Here is a 23,255-nt window from a genome sequence, read left to right as displayed (position 1 = left end):
CTTATACAGGTTCTAGGTGCCCCCACCCTCCCAGGCACAGCCCCCACGGTGCCTCATGTACAATATACCGGGCAGAATGGGCAGAAGCCTCATCTTATACATGTTCTAGGTGCCCCCACCCTCCCAGGCACTGCCCCCACGGTGCCTCATATACAATATCCCGGGCAGAAGCCTCATCTTATACAGGTTCTAGGTGCTCCCACCCTCCCAGGCACAGCCCCCACGGTGCCTCATATACAATATCCCAGGCAGAAGCCTCATCTTATACAGGTTCTAGGTGCCCCCACCCTCCCAGGCACAGCCCCCACGGTGCCTCATGTACAATATCCCGGGCAGAAGCCTCATCTTATACAGGTTCTAGGTGCCCCCACCCTCCCAGGCACTGCCCCCACGGTGCCCCATGTACAATATCCCGGGCAGAAGCCTCATCTTATACAGGTTCTAGGTGCCCCCACCCTCCCAGGCACAGCCCCCACGGTGCCTCATGTACAATATCCCGGGCAGAAGCCTCATCTTATACAGGTTCTAGGTGCCCCCACCCTCCCAGGCACAGCCCCCACGGTGCCTCATGTACAATATACCGGTCAGAATGGGCAGAAGCCTCATCTTATACAGGTTCTAGGTGCCCCCACCCTCCTAGGCACAGCCCCCACGGTGCCTCATATACAATATCCCGGGCAGAAGCCTCATCTTATACAGGTTCTAGGTGCCCCCACCCTCCCAGGCACAGGCCCCACGGTGCCTCATATACAATATCCCGGGCAGAAGTCTCATCTTATACATGTTCTAGGTGCCCCCACCCTCCCAGGCACAGGCCCCACGGTGCCTCATATACAATATCCCGGGCAGAAGCCTCCTCTTATACAGGTTCTAGGTGCCCCCACCCTCCCAGGCACAGCCCCCACGGAGCCTCATGTACAATATACCGGGCAGAATGGGCAGAAGCCTCATCTTATACAGGTTCTAGGTGCCCCCACCCTCCCAGGCACTGCCCCCACGGTGCCTCATATACAATATCCCGGGCAGAAGCCTCATCTTATACAGGTTCTAGGTGCCCCCACCCTCCCAGGCACAGCCCCCACGGTGCCTCATGTACAATATCCCGGGCAGAATGGGCAGAAGCCTCATCTTATACAGGTTCTAGGTACCCCCACCCTCCCAGGCACTGCCCCCACGGTGCCTCATATACAATATCCCGGGCAGAAGCCTCATCTTATACAGGTTCTAGGTGCCCCCACCCTCCCAGGCACAGCCCCCACGGTGCCTCATGTACAATATCCCGGGCAGAATGGGCAGAAGCCTCATCTTATACAGGTTCTAGGTGCCCCCACCCTCCCAGGCACAGCCCCCACGGTGCCTCATGTACAATATCCCGGGCAGAATGGGCAGAAGCCTTATCTTATACAGGTTCTAGGTGCCCCCACCCTCCCAGGCACTGCCCCCACGGTGCCTCATGTACAATGGGGGTAATTCCGAGTTGATCGCACCAGGAATTTTGTTAGCAGTTGGGCAAAACCATGTGCACTGCAGGGGAGGCAGATGTAACATGTGCAGAGAGAGGTAGATTTGGGTGTGGTGAGTTCAAACTGAAATCTAAATTGCAGTGTAAAAATAAAGCAGCCAGTATTTACCCTGCACAGAAACAAAATAACCCACCCACATCTAACTCTCTCTGCACGTGTTACATCTGCCACACCTGCAGTGCACATGGTTTTGCCCAACTGCTAACAAAATTCCTGCTGTGATCAACTCAGAATTACCCCCATTGTGCCCAGGAGGATAAGCATCATGTGACGTACACATACCGGGAATGGCTGAGCCCCCTCTTGGATGACGAAGCCTTCGATGACGTGAGTCAGGATCTGCGGCTTCACCACGGCCTGAGGCGGCTTGCTCTCACCATTCTGGGTGGCGCTGCCAGTAGCAGCAGCTGGCAGTGGAGAAGAACCATTTCCCGATGTCATGTCCAGGGGAGGCCGAGAGTGTGGGTCAGGCTGGCACGTCGGACTGGGGTCTAGAGAGGGAGAGAGAGACGGTGACATGAGAGACAGCACGTAGAGAGAGAGAGAGAGAGAGACGGTGACATGAGAGACAGCACGTAGAGAGAGAGAGAGAGAGACGGTGACATGAGAGACAGCACGTAGAGAGGGAGAGAGAGACGGTGAAATGAGAGACAGCACGTAGAGAGAGAGAGAGAGACGGTGACATGAGAGACAGCACGTAGAGAGAGGGAGAGAGAGACGGTGACATGAGAGACAGCACGTAGAGAGAGAGAGAGAGAGACGGTGACATGAGAGACAGCACGTAGAGAGGGAGAGAGAGACGGTGACATAAGAGACAGCACGTAGAGAGAGAGAGAGGGAGAGAGAGAGACGGTGACATGAGAGACAGCACGTAGAGAGAGAGAGAGAGAGACGGTGACATGAGAGACAGCACGTAGAGAGAGAGAGAGACGGTGACATGAGAGACAGCACGTAGAGAGAGAGGAGAGAGAGAGACGGTGACATGAGAGACAGCACGTAGAGAGAGAGAGGGAGAGAGAGACGGTGACATGAGAGACAGCACGTAGAGAGAGAGAGGGAGAGAGAGACGGTGACATGAGAGACAGCACGTAGAGAGAGAGAGAGAGACGGTGACATGAGAGACAGCACGTAGAGAGAGACGGTGACATGAGAGACAGCACGTAGAGAGAGACGGTGACATGAGAGACAGCACGTAGAGAGAGAGAGAGACGGTGACATGAGAGACAGCACGTAGAGAGAGAGAGAGAGAGAGACGGTGACATGAGAGACAGCACGTAGAGAGAGAGAGAGACGGTGACATGAGAGACAGCACGTAGAGAGAGAGAGAGAGAGAGACGGTGACATGAGAGACAGCACGTAGAGAGAGAGAGAGACGGTGACATGAGAGACAGCACGTAGAGACAGAGAGAGAGAGAGAGAGACGTTGACATGAGAGACATCACGTAGAGAGAGAGACGGTGACATGAGAGACATCACGTAGAGAGAGAGAGAGAGACGGTGACATGAGAGACAGCACGTAGAGAGAGAGAGACGGTGACATGAGATACATCACGTAGAGAGAGAGAGAGAGAGAGAGACGGTGACATGAGAGACATCACGTAGAGAGGGAGAGAGACGGTGACATGAGAGACATCACGTAGAGAGAGAGAGAGAGACGGTGACATGAGAGACAGCACGTAGAGAGAGAGAGAGAGAGAGAGAGAGAGAGAGAGAGAGAGAGAGAGAGAGACGGTGACATTGACATACAGATGACTACACAGAGAGACATGTCTGGTCTGTTATCCCCACCATTACTATAGGAAGTCGTCTGCGTTCCAGGTGGGCACCAGAGACCCGGCCTAGCCCACCGGGAGGGTCAGGCACACCGCTACCAGGAAGACGCCGGAGAGGGCTCCTAGCTGTCCTTGGGTGTGGGGTATCGGCGATCCACGGTGAGGATCACCCCCGCCCCACACTGTCAGATGCCCCTTATCCAGCAGCATCAGCTGCGTACAGGCGGCACTGCCCTCACCACGTCACAGAGACTATGTCACCTACATATGCCGCAGCTCTGTACACATCAGTCCCTGCCGCGCTCTCTAACCTGTCCACCATCTGCCGGCAATCTAACGTAGCGACCGGGCTGACAGGAAGAGCTTGCTGGGTCAGAGAGCTGACACTCTACACCTGGTGTGGTATAAAAGATAGACTATCGTTAGGTCGACAGGTCAACACAAAAAAAGTGTTTTTAATCATTTTTACCCAAATGTGATGAAATGCGTCCGCTCGCCACACGGTTACTAAGGACAGCAAATGAGGCAAAAGTTGTAATAGCGTGAAAACACCCTAAAAAATAAGATTTTAAACCTACCGGTAAATCTTTTTCTCGTAGTCCGTAGAGGATGCTGGGGACTCCGCAAGGACCATGGGGGTATAGACGGGCTCCGCAGGAGACATGGGCACTATAAAGAACTTTAGGTTTGGGTGTGCACTGGCTCCTCCCTCTATGCCCCTCCTCCAGACCTCAATTAGAGAAACTGTGCCCAGAGGAGACGGACAGTACGAGGAAAGGATTTTTGTTAATCCAAGGACAAGATTCATACCAGCCCACACCATCCACACAGTATAACCTGGAATATACGCAACCAGTCAACAGTATGAACAAAAACAGCATCAGCCAAAGACTGATCTCAACTGTAACATAACCCTTATGTAAGCAATAACTATATACAAGTCTTGCAGAAATATGTCCGCACTTGGGACGGGCGCCCAGCATCCTCTACGGACTAGGATAAAAATATTTACCGGTAGGTTTAAAATCTTATTTCTCTGACGTCCTAGTGGATACTGGGAACTCCGTAAGGACCATGGGGAATAGCGGCTCCGCAGGAGACTGGGCACAAAAGTAAAGCTTTAGGACTACCTGGTGTGCACTGGCTCCACCCCCCATGACCCTCCTCCAAGCCTCAGTTAGATTTTTGTGCCCGGCCGAGAAGGGTGCACACTAGGGGCTCTCCTGAGCTTCTTAGTGAAAGTTTAGTTTTAGGTTTTTTATTTTCAGTGAGACCTGCTGGCAACAGGCTCACTGCATCGAGGGACTAAGGGGAGAAGAAGCGAACTCACCTGCGTGCAGAGTGGATTGGGCTTCTTAGGCTACTGGACACCATTAGCTCCAGAGGGACCGAACACAGGCCCAGCCTCGGAGCTCGGTCCCAGAGCCGCGCCGCCGGCCCCCTTACAGAGCCAGAAGCAAGAAGAGGTCCGGAAAAATCGGCGGCAGAAGACATCCTGTCTTCACCAAGGTAGTGCACAGCACTGCAGCTGTGCGCCATTGCTCTCAGCACACTTCACACTTCGGTCACTGAGGGTGCAGGGCGCTGGGGGGGGGGCGCCCTGAGCAGCAATAAAAACACCTTGGCTGGCGAAAATACATCACATATAGCCCCCAGGGCTATATGGATGAATTTTAACCGCTGCCAGATTCCACAGAAAAACGGGAGAAAAGGCCGCCGAGAAGGGGACGGAGCCTATCTCCTCAGCACACTGGCGCCATTTTCCCTCACAGCTCCGTTGGAGGGAAGCTCCCCTGGCTATCCCCTGCAGTCACTACACTACAGAAAGGGTTAAAAAAGAGAGGGGGGCACTAATTAGGCGCAGTATAACAATACAGCAGCTATAAGGGGAAAAACACTTATATAAGGTTATCCCTGTATATATATATATATATATATATATATATAGCGCTCTGGTGTGTGCTGGCATACTCTCCCTCTGTCTCCCCAAAGGGCTAGTGGGGTCCTGTCCTCTATCAGAGCATTCCCTGTGTGTGTGCTGTGTCTCGGTACGTTGTGTCGACATGTATGAGGAGGAAAATGAGGTGGAGGCGGAGCAATTGCCTGTAACAGAGATGTCACCCCCTAGGGAGTCGACACCTGAGTGGATGAGCTTATGGAAGGAATTATGTGACAGTGTCAGCTCTTTACAAAAGATTGATGACATGAGACAGCCCGCGACTCAGCCTGTGCCTGTCCAGGTGTCTCAAAAGCCATCTGGGGCTCTAAAACGCCCGTTACCGCAGATGGCAGATACAGACGCCGACACGGATACTGACTCCAGTGTCGACGATTAAGAGACGAATGTGACTTCCAGTAGGCCCACACGTTACATGATTGAGGCTATGGTAAATGTTTTTACACATTTCTGATAATACCAGTACCACTAAAAAGGGTATTAGGTTGGGTGAGAAAAAACTGCCTGTAGTTTTTTCTGCATCTGAGGAATTAAATGAAGTGTGTGATGATGCGTGGGTTTCCCCCGATAAAAAGTTATTAGCATCATACCCCTTCCCGCCAGAGGATAGGGCACGTTGGGAAACACCCCTTAGGGTGAATAAAGCGCTCACACGCTTGTCTAAACAGGTGGCACTACCGTCCCCCGGATACGGTCGCCCTTAAGGAACCTGCTGACAGAAAGCAGTAAAATATCCTAAAATGTATATACACTCACACGGGTGTGATACTGCGACCAGCAATCGCCTCAGCCTGGATGTGCAGTGCTGGGGTGGCTTGGTCGGATTCCCTGACTGACAATATTGATACCCTAGATAGGGACAGTATATTACTAACTATAGAGCATTTATAAGATGCATTTCTATATATGCGTGATGCACAGAGGGATATTTGCCGACTGGCATCAAGAGTAAGTGCGCTGTCCATTTCTGCCAGAAGAGGGTTATGGACAAGACAGTGGTCAGGTGATGAGGATTCCAAAAGGCATATGGAAGTATCGCCTTATAAAAGGTAGGAGTTATTTGGGGTAGGTCTAACAGACCTGGTGGCCACTGGAAAATCCACATTTTTACCCCAGGTAGCTTCTCAACCTAAGAAGACGCCGTATTATCAGGCGCAGTCCTTTCGGCCCCATAAGGACAAGCGGGCAAAAGGCGCTTCAGCCCTCTCCCGCCTCCGCAAAGTCCTCAGCATGACGCTGGGGCTTTACAAGCGGTCTCAGGCACGGTGGGGGCCCGTCTCAAGAAATTCGAGACGTCTCCCCCTCGCCGTTTCATAAAGTCTGCTTTACCGACGTCTCCCTCAGACAGGGAGACAGTATTGCAAGCCATTCACAGGCTGTATTCCCAGCAGGTGATAATCAAGGTACCCCTCCTGCAACAGGGAAAGGGGTACTATTCCACACTATTGTGGTACCGAAGCCGGACGGCTTGGTAAGACCATTTTTAAATCTAAAATCCTTGAACACTTACATACAAAGGTTCAAATTCAAGATGGAGTCACTCAGAGCAGTGATTGCAAACCATGAAGAAGGGGACTATATGGTCTCTCTGGACATCAAAGATGCTTACCTACACGTCCCAATTTACCCTTCTCACCAAGGGTACCTCAGGTTTGTGGTACAGAACTGTCACTATCAGTTTCAGACGCTGCCGATTGGATTGTCCACGGCACCCCGGGTCTTTACCAAGGTAATGGCCGAAATGATGATACTCCTTCGAAAGAAGGGAGTTTTAGTTATCCCTTACTTGGACGATCTCCTGATAAGGGCAAGATCCAGGGAACAGTTGGAAGTCGGGGTAGCACTATCTCAGATAGTGCTGCGGCAGCACGGTTGGATTCTCAATATTCCAAAATCGCAGCTGATCCCGACGACACGCCTTCTATTCCTAGGGATGATCCTGGACACAGTCCGGAAAAAGGTGTTTTCTCCCGGAGGAGAAAGCCAGGGAGTTATCCGAACTAGTCAGAAACCTCCTAAAACCAGGCCAAGTCTCAGTGCATCAGTGCACAAGGGTCCTGGGAAAAATGGTGGCTTCCTACGAAGCAATTCCATTTGGCAGATTCCACGCAAGAACTTTCCAGTGGGACCTGCTGGACAAATGGTCCGGATCGCATCTTCAGATGCATCAGCGGATAACCCTGTCACCAAAGACAAGGGTGTCTCTCCTGTGGTGGTTGCAGAGTGCTCATCTTCTAGAGGGCCGCAGATTCGGCATTCAGGACTGGGTCCTGGTGACCACGGATGCCAGCCTGAGAGGCTGGGGAGCAGTCACACAGGGAAAAAATTTCCAGGGCTTGTGGTCAAGCCTGGATACATCACTTCACATAAATATGTTGGAGCTAAGGGCCATTTACAATGCCCTAAGCCAAGCAATACCTCTGCTTCAAGGTCAGCCGGTGCTGATCCTGTCGGACAATATCACGGCAGTCGCCCACGTAAACAGACAGGGCGGCACAAGAAGCAGGAGGGCAATGGCAGAAGCTGCAAGGATTTTTCGCTGGGCGGAAAATCATGTGATAGCACTGTCAGCAGTGTTCATTCCGGGAGTGGACAACTGGGAAGCAGACTTCCTCAGCAGGCACGACCTCCACCCGGGAGAGTGGGGACTTCACCCAGAAGTCTTCCACATAATTGTAAACCATTGGGAAAAACCAAAGGTGGACATGATGGCGTCCCGCCTAAACAAAAAATTGGACAGGTATTGCGCCAGGTCAAGGGACCCTCAGGCAATAGCTGTGGACGCTCTGGTAACACCGTGGGTGTACCAGTCAGTGTATGTGTTCCCTCCTCTTCCTCTCATACCAAAAGTACTGAGAATTATAAGAAGGAGGGGAGTAAGAACTATACTCGTGGCTCCGGATTGGCCAAGAAGGACTTGGTACCCGGAACTTCAAGAGATGCTCACGGAGGACCCGTGGCCTCTACCTCTAAGAAGGGACCTGCTCCAGCAAGGACCCTGTCTATTCCAAGACTTTGAACGCCGGATCCTGAAGGAAAAAGGCATTCCGGATGAAGTCATCCCTACCCTGGTCAAGCCAGGAAGGATGTAACCGCAAAACATTATCACCGCATTTGGCGAAAATATGTTGCGTGGTGCGAGGCCAGTAAGGCCCCGATGGAGGAATTTCAACTAGGTCGATTCCTGCATTTCCTGTAAACAGGAGTGTCTATGGGCCTAAAATTGGGGTCCATTAAGGTTCAAATTTCGGCCCTGTCGATTTTCTTCCAGAAAGAACTGGCTTCAGTTCCTGAAGTTCAGACGTTTGTCAAGGGGGTACTGCATATACAGCCTCCTTTTGTGCCTCCAGTGGCACCTTGGGATCTCAATGTAGTTTTGGGGTTCCTAAAATCACATTGGTTGAACCACTCACCACTGTGGACTTAAAATATCTCACATGGAAAGTGGTAATGCTGTTGGCCCTGGCTTCAGCCAGGCGTGTCTCAGAATTGGCGGCTTTATCCTATAAAAGCCCTTACCTAATTTTTCATACGGACAGGGCAGAATTGAGGACTCGTCCTCAATTTCTCCCTAAGGTGGTTTCAGCGTTTCACTTGAACCAGCCTATTGTGGTACCTGCGGCTACTAGGGACTTGGAGGACTCCAAGTTGCTGGACGTAGTCAGGGCCCTGAAAATATAAGTTTCCAGGACGGCTGGAGTCAGAAAATCTGACTCGCTGTTTATCCTGTATGCACCCAACAAGCTGGGTGCTCCTGCTTCTAAGCAGACTATTGCTCGTTGGATTTGTAGTACAATTCAGCTTGCACATTCTGTGGCAGGCCTGCCACAGCCAAAATCTGTAAAAGCCCATTCCACAAGGAAGGTGGGCTCATCTTGGGCGGCTGCCCGAGGGGTCTCGGCTTTACAACTTTGCCGAGCAGCTACTTGGTCAGGGGCAAACACGTTTGCTAAATTCTACAAATTTGATACCCTGGCTGAGGAGGACCTGGAGTTCTCTCATTCGGTGCTGCAGAGTCATCCGCACTCTCCCGCCCGTTTGGGAGCTTTGGTATAATCCCCATGGTCCTTACGGAGTTCCCAGCATCCACTAGGACGTCAGAGAAAATAAGAATTTACTTACCGATAATTCTATTTCTCGTAGTCCGTAGTGGATGCTGGGCGCCCATCCCAAGTGCGGATTGTCTGCAATACTTGTACATAGTTATTGTTACAAAAATCGGGTTATTATTGTTGTGAGCCATCTTTTCAGAGGCTCCGCTGTTATCATGCTGTTAACTGGGTTCAGATCACAAGTTGTACAGTGTGATTGGTGTGGCTGGTATGAGTCTTACCCGGGATTCAAAATCCTTCCTTATTGTGTACGCTCGTCCGGGCACAGTATCCTAACTGAGGCTTGGAGGAGGGTCATGGGGGGAGGAGCCAGTGCACACCAGGTAGTCCTAAAGCTTTACTTTTGTGCCCAGTCTCCTGCGGAGCCGCTATTCCCCATGGTCCTTACGGAGTTCCCAGCATCCACTACGGACTACGAGAAATAGAATTATCGGTAAGTAAATTCTTATTTTTCTCTTACGTCCTAGAGGATGCTGGGGACTCCGTAAGGACCATGGGGATTATACTAAAGCTCCAAACCGGGCGGGAGAGTGCGGATGAATCTGCAGCACCGATTGAGCAAACAGGAGGTCCTCCTCAGCCAGGGTATCAAACTTGTAGAACTTTGCAAAGGTGTTTGAACCCGACCAAGTAGCTGCTCGGCAAAGCTGTAACGCCGAGACGCCTCGGGCAGCCGCCCAAGAAGAGCTCACCTTCCTAGTGGAATGGGCCTTTACCGAATTTGGTAACGGCAATCCAGCCGTAGAATGGGCCTGCTGAATCGTGTTACAGATCCAGCGAGCAATAGTCTGCTTAGAAGCAGGAGCGCCAACCTTGTTGGCTGCATACAGGACAAACAGTGCCTCTGTTTTCCTAATCCGAGCCGTCCTGGCTACGTAAATTTTTAAGGCCCTGACTACATCCAGGGACTTGGAATCCTCCAAGTCTCCCGTAGCCACCGGCACCACAATAGGTTGGTTCATATGAAACCACCTTGGGCAAAAATTGAGGACGCGTCCTCAACTCTGCTCTATCCACATGGAAAATCAGATAGGGGCTTTTGTGAGACAAAGCCGCCAATTCGGACACCCGCCTTGCAGATGCCAAGGCCAACAACATGACCACCTTCCAAGTGAGAAATTTTAATTCAACTGTTTGAAGAGGCTCAAACCAGTGAGATTTTAGGAACTGTAACACCACGTTAAGGTCCCAAGGTGCCATTGGGGGCACAAAAGGAGGCTGGATGTGCAGCATTCCCTTTACAAAAGTCTGGACTTCTGGGAGAGAAGCCAATTCCTTCTGAAAGAATACAGATAGGCTCCATTAAGGTACAGATTTCGGCCCTAACTTCAGGCCCATATCCACTCCTGTCTGTAGAAAGTGGAGAAAACGGCCCAAGTGGAAATCTTCCGTAGGAGCATTCTTGGCTTCACACCAAGATACATACTTCCTCCAGATACGGTGATAATGTTTCGCCGTCACCTCCTTCCTAGCCTTTATCAGAGTAGGGATGACTTCCTCCAGAATACCTTTCCCAGCTAGGATTCGGTGTTCAACCGCCATGCCGTCAAACGTAACCGCGGTAAGTCTTGGAATACGCAGGGCCCCTGCTGCAACAGGTCCTCCCTGAGAGGAAGAGGCCACGGATCTTTTGTGAGCATTTCCTGAAGATCTGAATACCAGGCCCATCGAGGCCAATCTGGAACAATGAGTATTGTCCGAACTCTTTTTCGTCTTATGATTCTCAATATTTTTGAGATGAGAGGAAGAGGAGGGAACACATAGACCGATTGAAACACCCACGGTGTCACCAGGGCGTCTACCGCTACTGCCTGAGGGTCCCTTGACCTGGCACAATACCTCCGAATCTTCTTGTTGAGGCGTGACGCCATCATGTCTATTTGAGGAAGTCCTCAATGACTTGTTATCTCTGCAAAAACTTATTGATGAAGTCCCCACTCTCCTGGATGGAGATCGTGTCTGCTGAGGAAGTCTGCTTCCCAGTTGTCCACTCCCGGAATGAAGACTGCTGACAGAGCGCTTACGTGATTTTCCGCCCAGTGAAGAATCCTGGTGGTTTCCGCCATTGCCACTCTCCTCTTTGTCCAGCCTTGGCGATTTACATGAGCCACGGCTGTGACGTTGTCTGATTGAATCAGAACCGGTAGGTCGCGAAGAAGATTCTCCGCTTGTCGTGGGCCGTTGTATATGGCCCTTAATTCTAGAATGTTGATGTGTAGATAAGCCTCCTGGCTTGACCATAGTCCCTGAAAATTTCTTCCTTGTGTGACTGCTCCCCATCCTCGGAGGCTCGCGTCTGTGGTCACCAGAACCCAGTCCTGAATGCCGAACCTGCGACCCTCTAGAAGGTGAGCCACCACAGGAGAGACACCCTGGCCCTGGGGGACAGGCTTATTTTCTGATGAATGTGAAGATGGGACCCGGACCACTTGTCCAGAAGGTCCCACTGAAATGTCCTCGCATGAAACCTGCCGAAGGGGATGGCCTCGTAGGTCGCCACCATTTTTTCCCAGAACTCGAGTGCATTGATGGACTGACACTCTTTTCGGTTTTAACAGGTCTCTGACCATGTTCTGGAGTTCCTGGGCTTTTTCCATTGGGAGAAAAACCCTCTTCTGTTCCGTGTCCAGAATCATGCCTAAGAAAGATAGCCGAGTCGTTGGAACCAACTGTGACTTTGGTATATTTAGAATCCAGCCATGTTACTGCAGCACTCTCAGGGAGAGCGCCACGCTTTTCTGCAACTGATCTCTCGATCTCGCCTTTATCAGGAGATCGTCCAAGTACGGGATAATTGTGACTCCATGCCTGCACAGGAGCACCATCATTTCCGCCATTACCTTGGTGAACACCCTCGGGGCCGTGGAAAGACCAAACGGCAACGTCTGAAACTGGTAATGACAGTCCTGTACAGCGAATCTCAGGAACTCCTGATGAGGGGGATATATGGGGACATGAAGGTATGCATCCTTTATGTCTAGTGACACCATAAAATCCCCCCCTTCCAGGCTGGAGATAACCGCCCGGAGCGATTCCATCTTGAATTTGAACTTTTGCAAGTACAGGTTTAGGGATTTTAGATTTAGAATGGTCTGACCGAGCCATGCGGTTTCGGAACCACAAACAGGGTTGAATAGTACCCCTTCCCCTGTTGATCTAGAGGAACCTCGACAACCACTTGTTGTTGACACAGCTTTTGAATTGCAGCTAAAACCATCTCCCTCTCTGGGGGAGAAGCTGGTAAAGCCGATTTGAAAAATCGGCGAGGAGGCACCTCTTCGAATTCCAGTTTGTAGCCCTGGGATACAATTTCCATCGCCCAAGGATCCACGTCTGACGAAACCCAGAAGTGGCTGAAGAGTCGAAGACGTGCCCCCACTGGCGCGGACTCCCTCAGTGGAGCCCCAGCGTCATGCGGTAGATTTAGTAGAAGCCGGGGAGGACTTCTGCTCCTGGGAACTAGCCGAAGCAGGTGTTCTCATCCCTCTACCCTTACCTCTGGCGAGGAAGGAAGAGCCCCGACCTCTTCTGGACTTATGCGACCGAAAGGACTGCATCTGATATTGTGGAGTTTTCTTTTGCTGTGGGGGAACAGAAGGTAAAAAAGTAGATTTCCCCGCTTTAGCTGTGGCAACTAGGTCCGCGAGACCTTCCCCAAATACAACCTCACCCTAGTAAGGTAAAACTTCCATACGCCTCTTTGAGTCGGCATCACCCGTCCATTGGCGGGTCCACAGAGCTCGCCTAGCAGAAATCGCCATGGCGTTGGCTCTCGAACCTAGCAGCCCAACGTCTCTCTGAGCGTCTCTCATATATAAGACTGCGTCCTTAATGTGACCTAAGGTCAATAAAATGGTATCCCTATCTAGGGTATCAATATCAGCTGACAAGGTATCTGTCCAAGCTGCTACAGCGCTACAAACCCAAGCCGATGCTATTGCCGGTCTGAGTAAAGCACCCGTATGTGTATAAATAGATTTTAAGGTAGTTTCCTGTCTGCGATCAGCAGGATCCTTGAGGGCTGCCGTGTCTGGAGACGGTAGCGCCACCTTCTTGGATAAGCGCATTAAAGCCTTGTCCACACTGGGAGAGGATTCCCAGCGTACCCTGTCCTGTGCAGGGAAAGGATACGCCATAAGAATTCTCTTGGGAATCTGCAGTTTTTTGTCTGGAGTTTCCCAAGCTTTTTCAAATAACGCGTTCAGCTCATGAGATGGGGGAAAGGTTACCTCAGGTCTCTTTTCCTTATACATGCGCACCCTCGTGTCAGGGACAGAGGGGTCATCTGTGATATGTAAAACATCTTTTATTGCAATAATCATATAATGAATACTTTTGGCCACCCTTGGGTGTAACCTCGCATCATCGTAGTCGACACTGAAGTCAGAATCCGTGTCGGTATCAGTGTCTGTTACTTTGGACAGGGGACGTTTTTGAGACCCAGAAGGGCCCTGTGACACAGTCAAAGCCATGGATTGACTCCCTGTTTTATCCCTGGACTCTGCTTTGTCCAATCTTTTATGTAATAAAGACACATTTGCATTTAAAACATTCCACATATCCAACCAATCAGGAGTCGGCGTTGCCGACGGAGACACCACAATCATCTGCTCCACCTCCTCCTTAGACGAGCCTTCCGCTTCAGACATGCCGACACACGCGTACCGACACCCCCACACACACCCCAATAAGGCCCTTTGGAGAGACAGAGAGAGAGTATGCCAGCACACACCCAGCGCCACCGGACACTGGAATAAAATCACAGTTAGTATTCAGCGCTTTTATATAAATATACTCACTGCGCCATTAATGTGCCCCCCCCCTCTTTTTTGCCCTCTGTAACCTTGTTCAGCAGGGGAGAGTCCGGGGAGCCAGCTTCTCTGCAATGTGCTGTGGAGAAAATGGTGCTGGTTAGTGCTGGAGGACCAAGCCCCGCCCCCTCACCGGCGGGCTTCGGTCCCGCTCAAATTATTTATACTGGCGGGGGTTTATTAATATACTGCCTCCGCAGTATCTCCTTTATATGCCAGTGTCCCTAGAGGTTTTTATTGCTGCCCAGGGCGCCCCCCCCTGCACCTGTACAGTGCCCGCTGTGTGAGTTGTGTGTGGGAGCAATGGCGCACAGCGTTACCGCTGCTCGTTACCTCAGCAAAGATCTGAAGTCTTCTGCCGCCTGTGAAGTCTTCTTTTCTTCTTAATACTCACCCGGCTTCTATCTTCCGGCTCTGTGAGGGTGAGACCTGCGTTCTGACTCCCTCTGGAGCTAATGGTGTCCAGTAGCCTAAGAAGCAGAGCCTATCACTTAAGTAGGTCTGCTCCTCTCCCCTCAGTCCCACGTTGCAGGGAGCCTGTTGCCAGCAGTGCTCCCTGAAAATAAAAAACCTAACAAAATTATTTTTACAGAGAAACTCAGGAGAGCTCCCCTGTAATGCACCCAGTCTCCTCTGGGCACAGGATCTAACTGAGGTCTGGAGGAGGGGCATAGAGGGAGGAGCCAGTGCACACCCATCTAAAGTCTTTAGAGTGCCCATGTCTCCTGCGGAGCCCGTCTATACCCCATGGTCCTTACGGAGTCCCCAGCATCCTCTAGGATGTAAGAGAAACATGTGCCGACACCGTCATCCATATGGTGTCGTCCTAATGACCGTCTATCTATACACTGGAACCCCACACTCACACCACAACGATCTGTTGTACTTACAATGACTTCCAATTATTGTTGTGTTGTCAGAGCGTCCGTATAAAGGAAGACACACATTACTGTATAGTAAGTGACAGCACCAGTGCTCACAGATACAGTATATTATATATACAGTACTAAGGGTACAGAGACTGAAAGTCGACAGATAGTAAGTGACAGCACCAGTGCTCACAGATACAGTATATTATATATACAGTACTAAGGGTACAGAGACTGAAAGCAGACAGATAGTAAGTGACATAACCAGTGCTCACAGATATATTATATAGACTGACTAAGGGTACAGAGACTGAAAGCTGACAGATAGTAAGTGACAGCACCAGTGCTCACAGATACAGTATATAGACAGTACTAAGGGTACAGAGACTGAAAGCTGACAGATAGTAAGTGACAGCACCAGTGCTCACAGATACAGTATATAGACAGTACTAAGGGTACAGAGACTGAAAGCTGACAGATAGTAAGTGACAGCACCAGTGCTCACAGATACAGTATATAGACAGTACTTAGGGTACAGAGACTGAAAGACGACAAATAGTAAGTGACAGCACCAGTGCTCACAGATACAGTATATAGACAGTACTAAGGGTACAGAGACTGAAAGCTGACAGATAGTAAGTGACAGCACCAGTGCTCACAGATACAGTATATAGACAGTACTTAGGGTACAGAGACTGAAAGACGACAAATAGTAAGTGACAGCACCAGTGCTCACAGATACAGTATATTATATAGACAGTACTATAGTTACAGAGACTGAAAGCCAACAGATAGTAAGTGACAGCACCAGTGCTCACAGATACAGTATATTATATAGACAGTACTAAGGGTACAGAGACTGAAAGCTGACAGATAGTAAGTGACAGCACCAGTGCTCACAGATATATTATATAGTCTCTGTACCCTTAGTACAGTCTAAGTGACAGCACCAGTGCTCACAGATATATTATATAGACTGTACTAAGGGTACAGAGACTAAGTGACAGCACCAGTGCTCACAGATATATTATATAGACAGTACTAAGGGTACAGAGACTAAGTGACAGCACCAGTGCTCACAGATATATTATATAGACTGTACTAAGGGTACAGAGACTAAGTGACAGCACCAGTGCTCACAGATATATTATATAGACTGTACTAAGGGTACAGAGACTAAGTGACAGCACCAGTGCTCACAGATATATTATATAGACTGTACTAAGGGTACAGAGACTAAGTGACAGCACCAGTGCTCACAGATATATTATATAGACAGTACTAAGGGCACAGAGACTGAAAGCTGACAGATAGTAAGTGACAGCACCAGCAAGATACAGATATACAATATAGATCACAGACAGATAGTATCTGTATGCCGCTGGTGCTGTCACTTACTATCTGTGTGTGATCTATATTGTATATCTATAGGTCGCTGGTGCTGTCCCTTACTATCTGTAGGTTGCTGGTGCTGTCACTTACTATCTGTAGGTCACTGGTGCTGTCCTATAGATATACAATATAGATCATACACAGATAGTAAGTGACAGCACCAGGGACCCATAGATACACTATACTGACAGCACACATATAGTAAAGGACAGCACCAGGCGTCATGGAAGCAGTACACAGACAGCATACATATACTATAGTAAGGTTCCCCCTAATCAGCATTAGCATTATTCTAATAACACAGGTTATAACCAAAGCTCATCTGAGTCATCTCACAGGACAGGATTACTGGATATCTCTGTAGCAGACTCACTAAAATGAGAATATGAGGAAATCACACACTGCTATACTCCCAGAGCCCTGTCTCCATTGTGATGTATTATCTCATATTCCTCACCTCCTGCTACCTGATAATGAGACACCTGGGCACACCTGACTGCACATGTGACCCACTCCTCACCAATCAGAGCGCAGTATCACCAGGTACCTGTGTACAGCTGTCTCTCTTCCCAGAAATCTCTGACAAACCTCCTGTCACTCCCAGCGCAGGCGATACATCTCCAGCACACACCGCTGTATGTATACTACGCCACCCCCAGCGCAGGCGATACATCTCCAGCACACACCTCTGTATGTATACTACACCACCCCCAACGCAGGCGACACATCTCCCACACACAACGCTGTATGTATACTACACCACCCCCAGCGCAGGCGATACATCTCCCGCACACACCGCTGTATGTATACTACACCACCCCCAGCGCAGGCGATACATCTCCAGCACACACCTCTGTATGTATACTACACCACCCCCAGCGCAGGCGATACATCTCCAGCACACACCGCTGTATGTATACTACGCCACCCCCAGCGCAGGCGATACATCTCCCGCACACACCGCTGTATGTATACTACACCACCCCCAGCGCAGGCGATACATCTCCAGCACACACCGCTGTATGTATACTACACCACCCCCAGCGCAGGCGATACATCTCCAGCACACACCGCTGTATGTATACTACACCACCCCCAGCGCAGGCGATACATCTCCAGCACACTCCGCTGTATGTATACAGCGCCACCCCCAGCGCAGGCGATACATCTCCCGCACACACCGCTGTATGTATACTACACCACCCCCAGCGCAGGCGATACATCTCCAGCACACACCGCTGTATGTATACTACACCACCCCCAGCGCAGGCGATACATCTCCAGCACACACCGCTGTATGTATACTACACCACCCCCAGCGCAGGCGATACATCTCCCGCACACACCGCTGTATGTATACTGCACCACCCCCAGCGCAGGCGATACATCTCCCGCACACACCGCTGTATGTATACTACACCACCCCCAGCCCAGGCGATACATCTCCAGCACACACCGCTGTATGTATACTACACCCCCCCCAGCGCAGGCGATACATCTCCCGCACACACCGCTGTATGTATACTACACCACCCCCAGCGCAGGCGATACATCTCCAGCACACACCGCTGTATGTATACTACACCACCCCCAGCGCAGGCGATACATCTCCCGCACACACCGCTGTATGTATACTACACCACCCCCAGCGCAGGCGATACATCTCCCGCACACACCGCTGTATGTATACTACACCACCCCCAGCGCAGGCGATACATCTCCCGCACACACCGCTGTATGTATACTACACCACCCCCAGCGCAGGCGATACATCTCCAGCACACACCGCTGTATGTATACTACGCCACCCCCAGCGCAGGCGATACATCTCCCGCACACACCGCTGTATGTATACTACACCACCCCCAGCGCAGGCGATACATCTCCAGCACACACCGCTGTATGTATACTACACCACCCCCAGCGCAGGCGATACATCTCCCGCACACACCGCTGTATGTATACTACACCACCCCCAGCGCAGGCGATACATCTCCAGCACACACCGCTGTATGTATACTACACCCCCCCCAGCGCAGGCGATACATCTCCCGCACACACCGCTGTATGTATACTACACCACCCCCAGCGCAGGCGATACATCTCCAGCACACACCGCTGTATGTATACTACACCACCCCCAGCGCAGGCGATACATCTCCCGCACACACCGCTGTATGTATACTACACCACCCCCAGCGCAGGCGATACATCTCCCGCACACACCGCTGTATGTATACTACACCACCCCCAGCGCAGGCGATACATCTCCCGCACACACCGCTGTATGTATACTACACCACCCCCAGCGCAGGCGATACATCTCCAGCACACACCGCTGTATGTATACTACACCACCCCCAGCGCAGGCGATACATCTCCAGCACACACCGCTGTATGTATACTACACCACCCCCAGCGCAGGCGATACATCTCCAGCACACACCGCTGTATGTATACTACACCACCCCCAGCGCAGGCGATACATCTCCAGCACACACCGCTGTATGTATACTACGCCACCCCCAGCGCAGGCGATACATCTCCCGCACACACCGCTGTATGTATACTACACCACCCCCAGCGCAGGCGATACATCTCCCGCACACACCGCTGTATGTATACTACACCACCCCCAGCGCAGGCGATACATCTCCAGCACACACCGCTGTATGTATACTACACCACCCCCAGCGCAGGCGATACATCTCCAGCACACACCGCTGTATGTATACTACACCACCCCCAGCGCAGGCGATACATCTCCAGCACACACCTCTGTATGTATACTACACCACCCCCAGCGCAGGCGATACATCTCCAGCACACACCGCTGTATGTATACTACACCACCCCCAGCGCAGGCGATACATCTCCAGCACACACCGCTGTATGTATACTACACCACCCCCAGCGCAGGCGATACATCTCCAGCACACACCGCTGTATGTATACTACACCACCCCCAGCGTAGGCGATACATCTCCCGCACACACCGCTGTATGTATACTACACCACCCCCAGCGCAGGCGATACATCTCCAGCACACACCGCTGTATGTATACTACACCACCCCCAGCGCAGGCGATACATCTCCAGCACACACCGCTGTATGTATACTACACCACCCCCAGCGCAGGCGATACATCTCCCGCACACACCGCTGTATGTATACTACACCACCCCCAGCGCAGGCGATACATCTCCCGCACACACCGCTGTATGTATACTACACCACCCCCAGCGCAGGCGATACATCTCCCGCACACACCTCTGTATGTATACTACGCCACCCCCAGCGCAGGCGATACATCTCCAGCACACACCGCTGTATGTATACTACACCACCCCCAGCGCAGGCGATACATCTCCCGCACACACCGCTGTATGTATACTGCACCACCCCCAGCGCAGGCGATACATCTCCTGCACACACCGCTGTATGTATACTAAGCCACCCCCAGCGCAGGCGATACATCTCCAGCACACACCGCTGTATGTATACTACACCACCCCCAGCGCAGGCGATACATCTCCCGCACACACCGCTGTATGTATACTACACCACCCCCAGCGCAGGCGATACATCTCCAGCACACTCCGCTGTATGTATACTACGCCACCCCCAGCGCAGGCGATACATCTCCTGCACACACCTCTGTATGCATACTACACCACCCCCAGCGTAGGCGATACATCTCCAGCACACACCGCTGTATGTATACTACACCACCCCCAGCGCAGGCGATACATCTCCCGCACACACCGCTGTATGTATACTACACCACCCCCAGCGCAGGCGATACATCTCCAGCACACACCGCTGTATGTATACTACACCACCCCCAGCGCAGGCGATACATCTCCCGCACACACCGCTGTATGTATACTACACCACCCCCAGCGCAGGCGATACATCTCCAGCACACACCGCTGTATGTATACTACACCCCCCCCAGCGCAGGCGATACATCTCCCGCACACACCGCTGTATGTATACTACACCACCCCCAGCGCAGGCGATACATCTCCCGCACACACCGCTGTATGTATACTACACCACCCCCAGCGCAGGCGATACATCTCCCGCACACACCTCTGTATGTATACTACGCCACCCCCAGCGCAGGCGATACATCTCCAGCACACACCGCTGTATGTATACTACACCACCCCCAGCGCAGGCGATACATCTCCCGCACACACCGCTGTATGTATACTACACCACCCCCAGCGCAGGCGATACATCTCCAGCACACACCGCTGTATGTATACTGCACCACCCCCAGCGCAGGCGATACATCTCCAGCACACACCGCTGTATGTATACTACACCACCCCCAGCGCAGGCGATACATCTCCCGCACACACCTCTGTATGTATACTACACCACCCCCAGCGCAGGCGATACATCTCCAGCACACACCGCTGTATGTATACTGCACCACCCCCAGCGCAGGCGATACATCTCCCGCACACACCGCTGTATGTATACTACACCACCCCCAGCGCAGGCGATACATCTCCCGCACACACCGCTGTATGTATACTACACCACCCCCAGCGCAGGCGATACATCTCCAGCACACACCGCTGTATGTATACTGCACCACCCCCAGCGCAGGCGATACATCTCCCGCACACACCGCTGTATGTATACTGCACCACCCCCAGCGCAGGCGATACATCTCCCGCACACACCGCTGTATGTATACTACGCCACCCCCAGCGCAGGCGATACATCTCCCGCACACACCTCTGTATGTATACTACACCACCCCCAGCGCAGGCGATACATCTCCCGCACACACCGCTGTATGTATACTGCACCACCCCCAGCGCAGGCGATACATCTCCAGCACACACCGCTGTATGTATACTGCACCACCCCCAGCGCAGGCGATACATCTCCAGCACACACCTCTGTATGTATACTACACCACCCCCAGCGCAGGCGATACATCTCCAGCACACACCGCTGTATGTATACTACGCCACCCCCAGCGCAGGCGATACATCTCCCGCACACACCGCTGTATGTATACTACACCACCCCCAGCGCAGGCGATACATCTCCCGCACACACCGCTGTATGTATACTACACCACCCCCAGCGCAGGCGATACATCTCCCGCACACACCGCTGTATGTATACTACACCACCCCCAGCGCAGGCGATACATCTCCCGCACACACCGCTGTATGTATACTACACCACCCCCAGCGCAGGCGATACATCTCCCGCACACACCGCTGTATGTATACTACACCACCCCCAGCGCAGGCGATACATCTCCCGCACACACCGCTGTATGTATACTACACCACCCCCAGCGCAGGCGATACATCTCCTGCACACACCGCTGTATGTATACTACACCACCCCCAGCGCAGGCGATACATCTCCCGCACACACCGCTGTATGTATACTACACCACCCCCAGCGCAGGCGATACATCTCCAGCACACACCTCTGTATGTATACTACACCACCCCCAGCGTAGGCGATACATCTCCAGCACACACCGCTGTATGTATACTACACCACCCCCAGCGCAGGCGATACATCTCCAGCACACACCTCTGTATGTATACAGCGCCACCCCCAGCGCAGGCGATACATCTCCCGCACACACCTCTGTATGTATACTACACCACCCCCAGCGCAGGCGATACATCTCCAGCACACACCGCTGTATGTATACTACACCACCCCCAGCGCAGGCGATACATCTCCAGCACACACCTCTGTATGTATACTACACCACCCCCAGCGTAGGCGATACATCTCCAGCACACACCGCTGTATGTATACTACACCACCCCCAGCGCAGGCGATACATCTCCAGCACACACCTCTGTATGTATACAGCGCCACCCCCAGCGCAGGCGATACATCTCCCGCACACACCTCTGTATGTATACTGCACCACCCCCAGCGCAGGCGATACATTTCCAGCACACACCGCTGTATGTATACTGCACCACCCCCAGCGCAGGCGATACATCTCCCGCACACACCGCTGTATGTATACTACACCACCCCCAGCGCAGGCGATACATCTCCAGCACACACCGCTGTATGTATACTACACCACCCCCAGCGCAGGCGATACATCTCCCGCACACACCTCTGTATGTATACTACACCACCCCCAGCGCAGGCGATACATCTCCCGCACACACCGCTGTATGTATACTACACCACCCCCAGCGCAGGCGATACATCTCCCGCACACACCGCTGTATGTATACTGCACCACCCCCAGCGCAGGCGATACATCTCCAGCACACACCGCTGTATGTATACTAAGCCACCCCCAGCGCAGGCGATACATCTCCCGCACACACCGCTGTATGTATACTGCACCACCCCCAGCGCAGGCGATACATCTCCCGCACACACCGCTGTATGTATACTACACCACCCCCAGCGCAGGCGATACATCTCCCGCACACACCGCTGTATGTATACTGCACCACCCCCAGCGCAGGCGATACATCTCCCGCACACACCGCTGTATGTATACTGCACCACCCCCAGCGCAGGCGATACATCTCCCGCACACACCTCTGTATGTATACTACACCACCCCCAGCGCAGGCGATACATCTCCCGCACACACCGCTGTATGTATACTACACCACCCCCAGCGCAGGCGATACATCTCCAGCACACACCGCTGTATGTATACTAAGCCACCCCCAGCGCAGGCGATACATCTCCAGCACACACCTCTGTATGTATACTGCACCACCCCCAGCGCAGGCGATACATCTCCCGCACACACCGCTGTATGTATACTACACCACCCCCAG

At 52.1% G+C, this 23,255-nt stretch overlaps 2 protein-coding genes across 6 annotated transcripts in view; both read right to left on the bottom strand.

Annotated features, from left to right (window-relative positions):
• The window catches only part of ERMAP (erythroblast membrane associated protein (Scianna blood group)), a 633,995-nt gene that overhangs the window by 469,339 nt on the left and 141,401 nt on the right, over positions 1-23,255 (bottom strand). The gene's annotated exons all lie outside the window — the stretch shown is intronic.
• PHC2 (polyhomeotic homolog 2) overlaps positions 1-23,255 on the bottom strand; it is a 213,943-nt gene that overhangs the window by 63,376 nt on the left and 127,312 nt on the right. For all 4 annotated transcript variants that reach the window (XM_063942027.1, XM_063942026.1, XM_063942028.1 and 1 more), the window contains one exon: positions 1,806-2,014. In XM_063942027.1, the coding sequence (XP_063798097.1) occupies positions 1,806-2,014 (209 nt within the window). The remainder of the gene's footprint in view (positions 1-1,805; positions 2,015-23,255) is intronic.

This window comes from Pseudophryne corroboree, chromosome 10 (genome assembly GCF_028390025.1).
Source record: "Pseudophryne corroboree isolate aPseCor3 chromosome 10, aPseCor3.hap2, whole genome shotgun sequence".
Lineage (NCBI taxonomy): Eukaryota > Metazoa > Chordata > Amphibia > Anura > Myobatrachidae > Pseudophryne > Pseudophryne corroboree.
The sequence above is the reverse complement of the archived record's forward strand: the minus strand, read 5'-3'. Positions and strand labels throughout refer to the sequence as shown.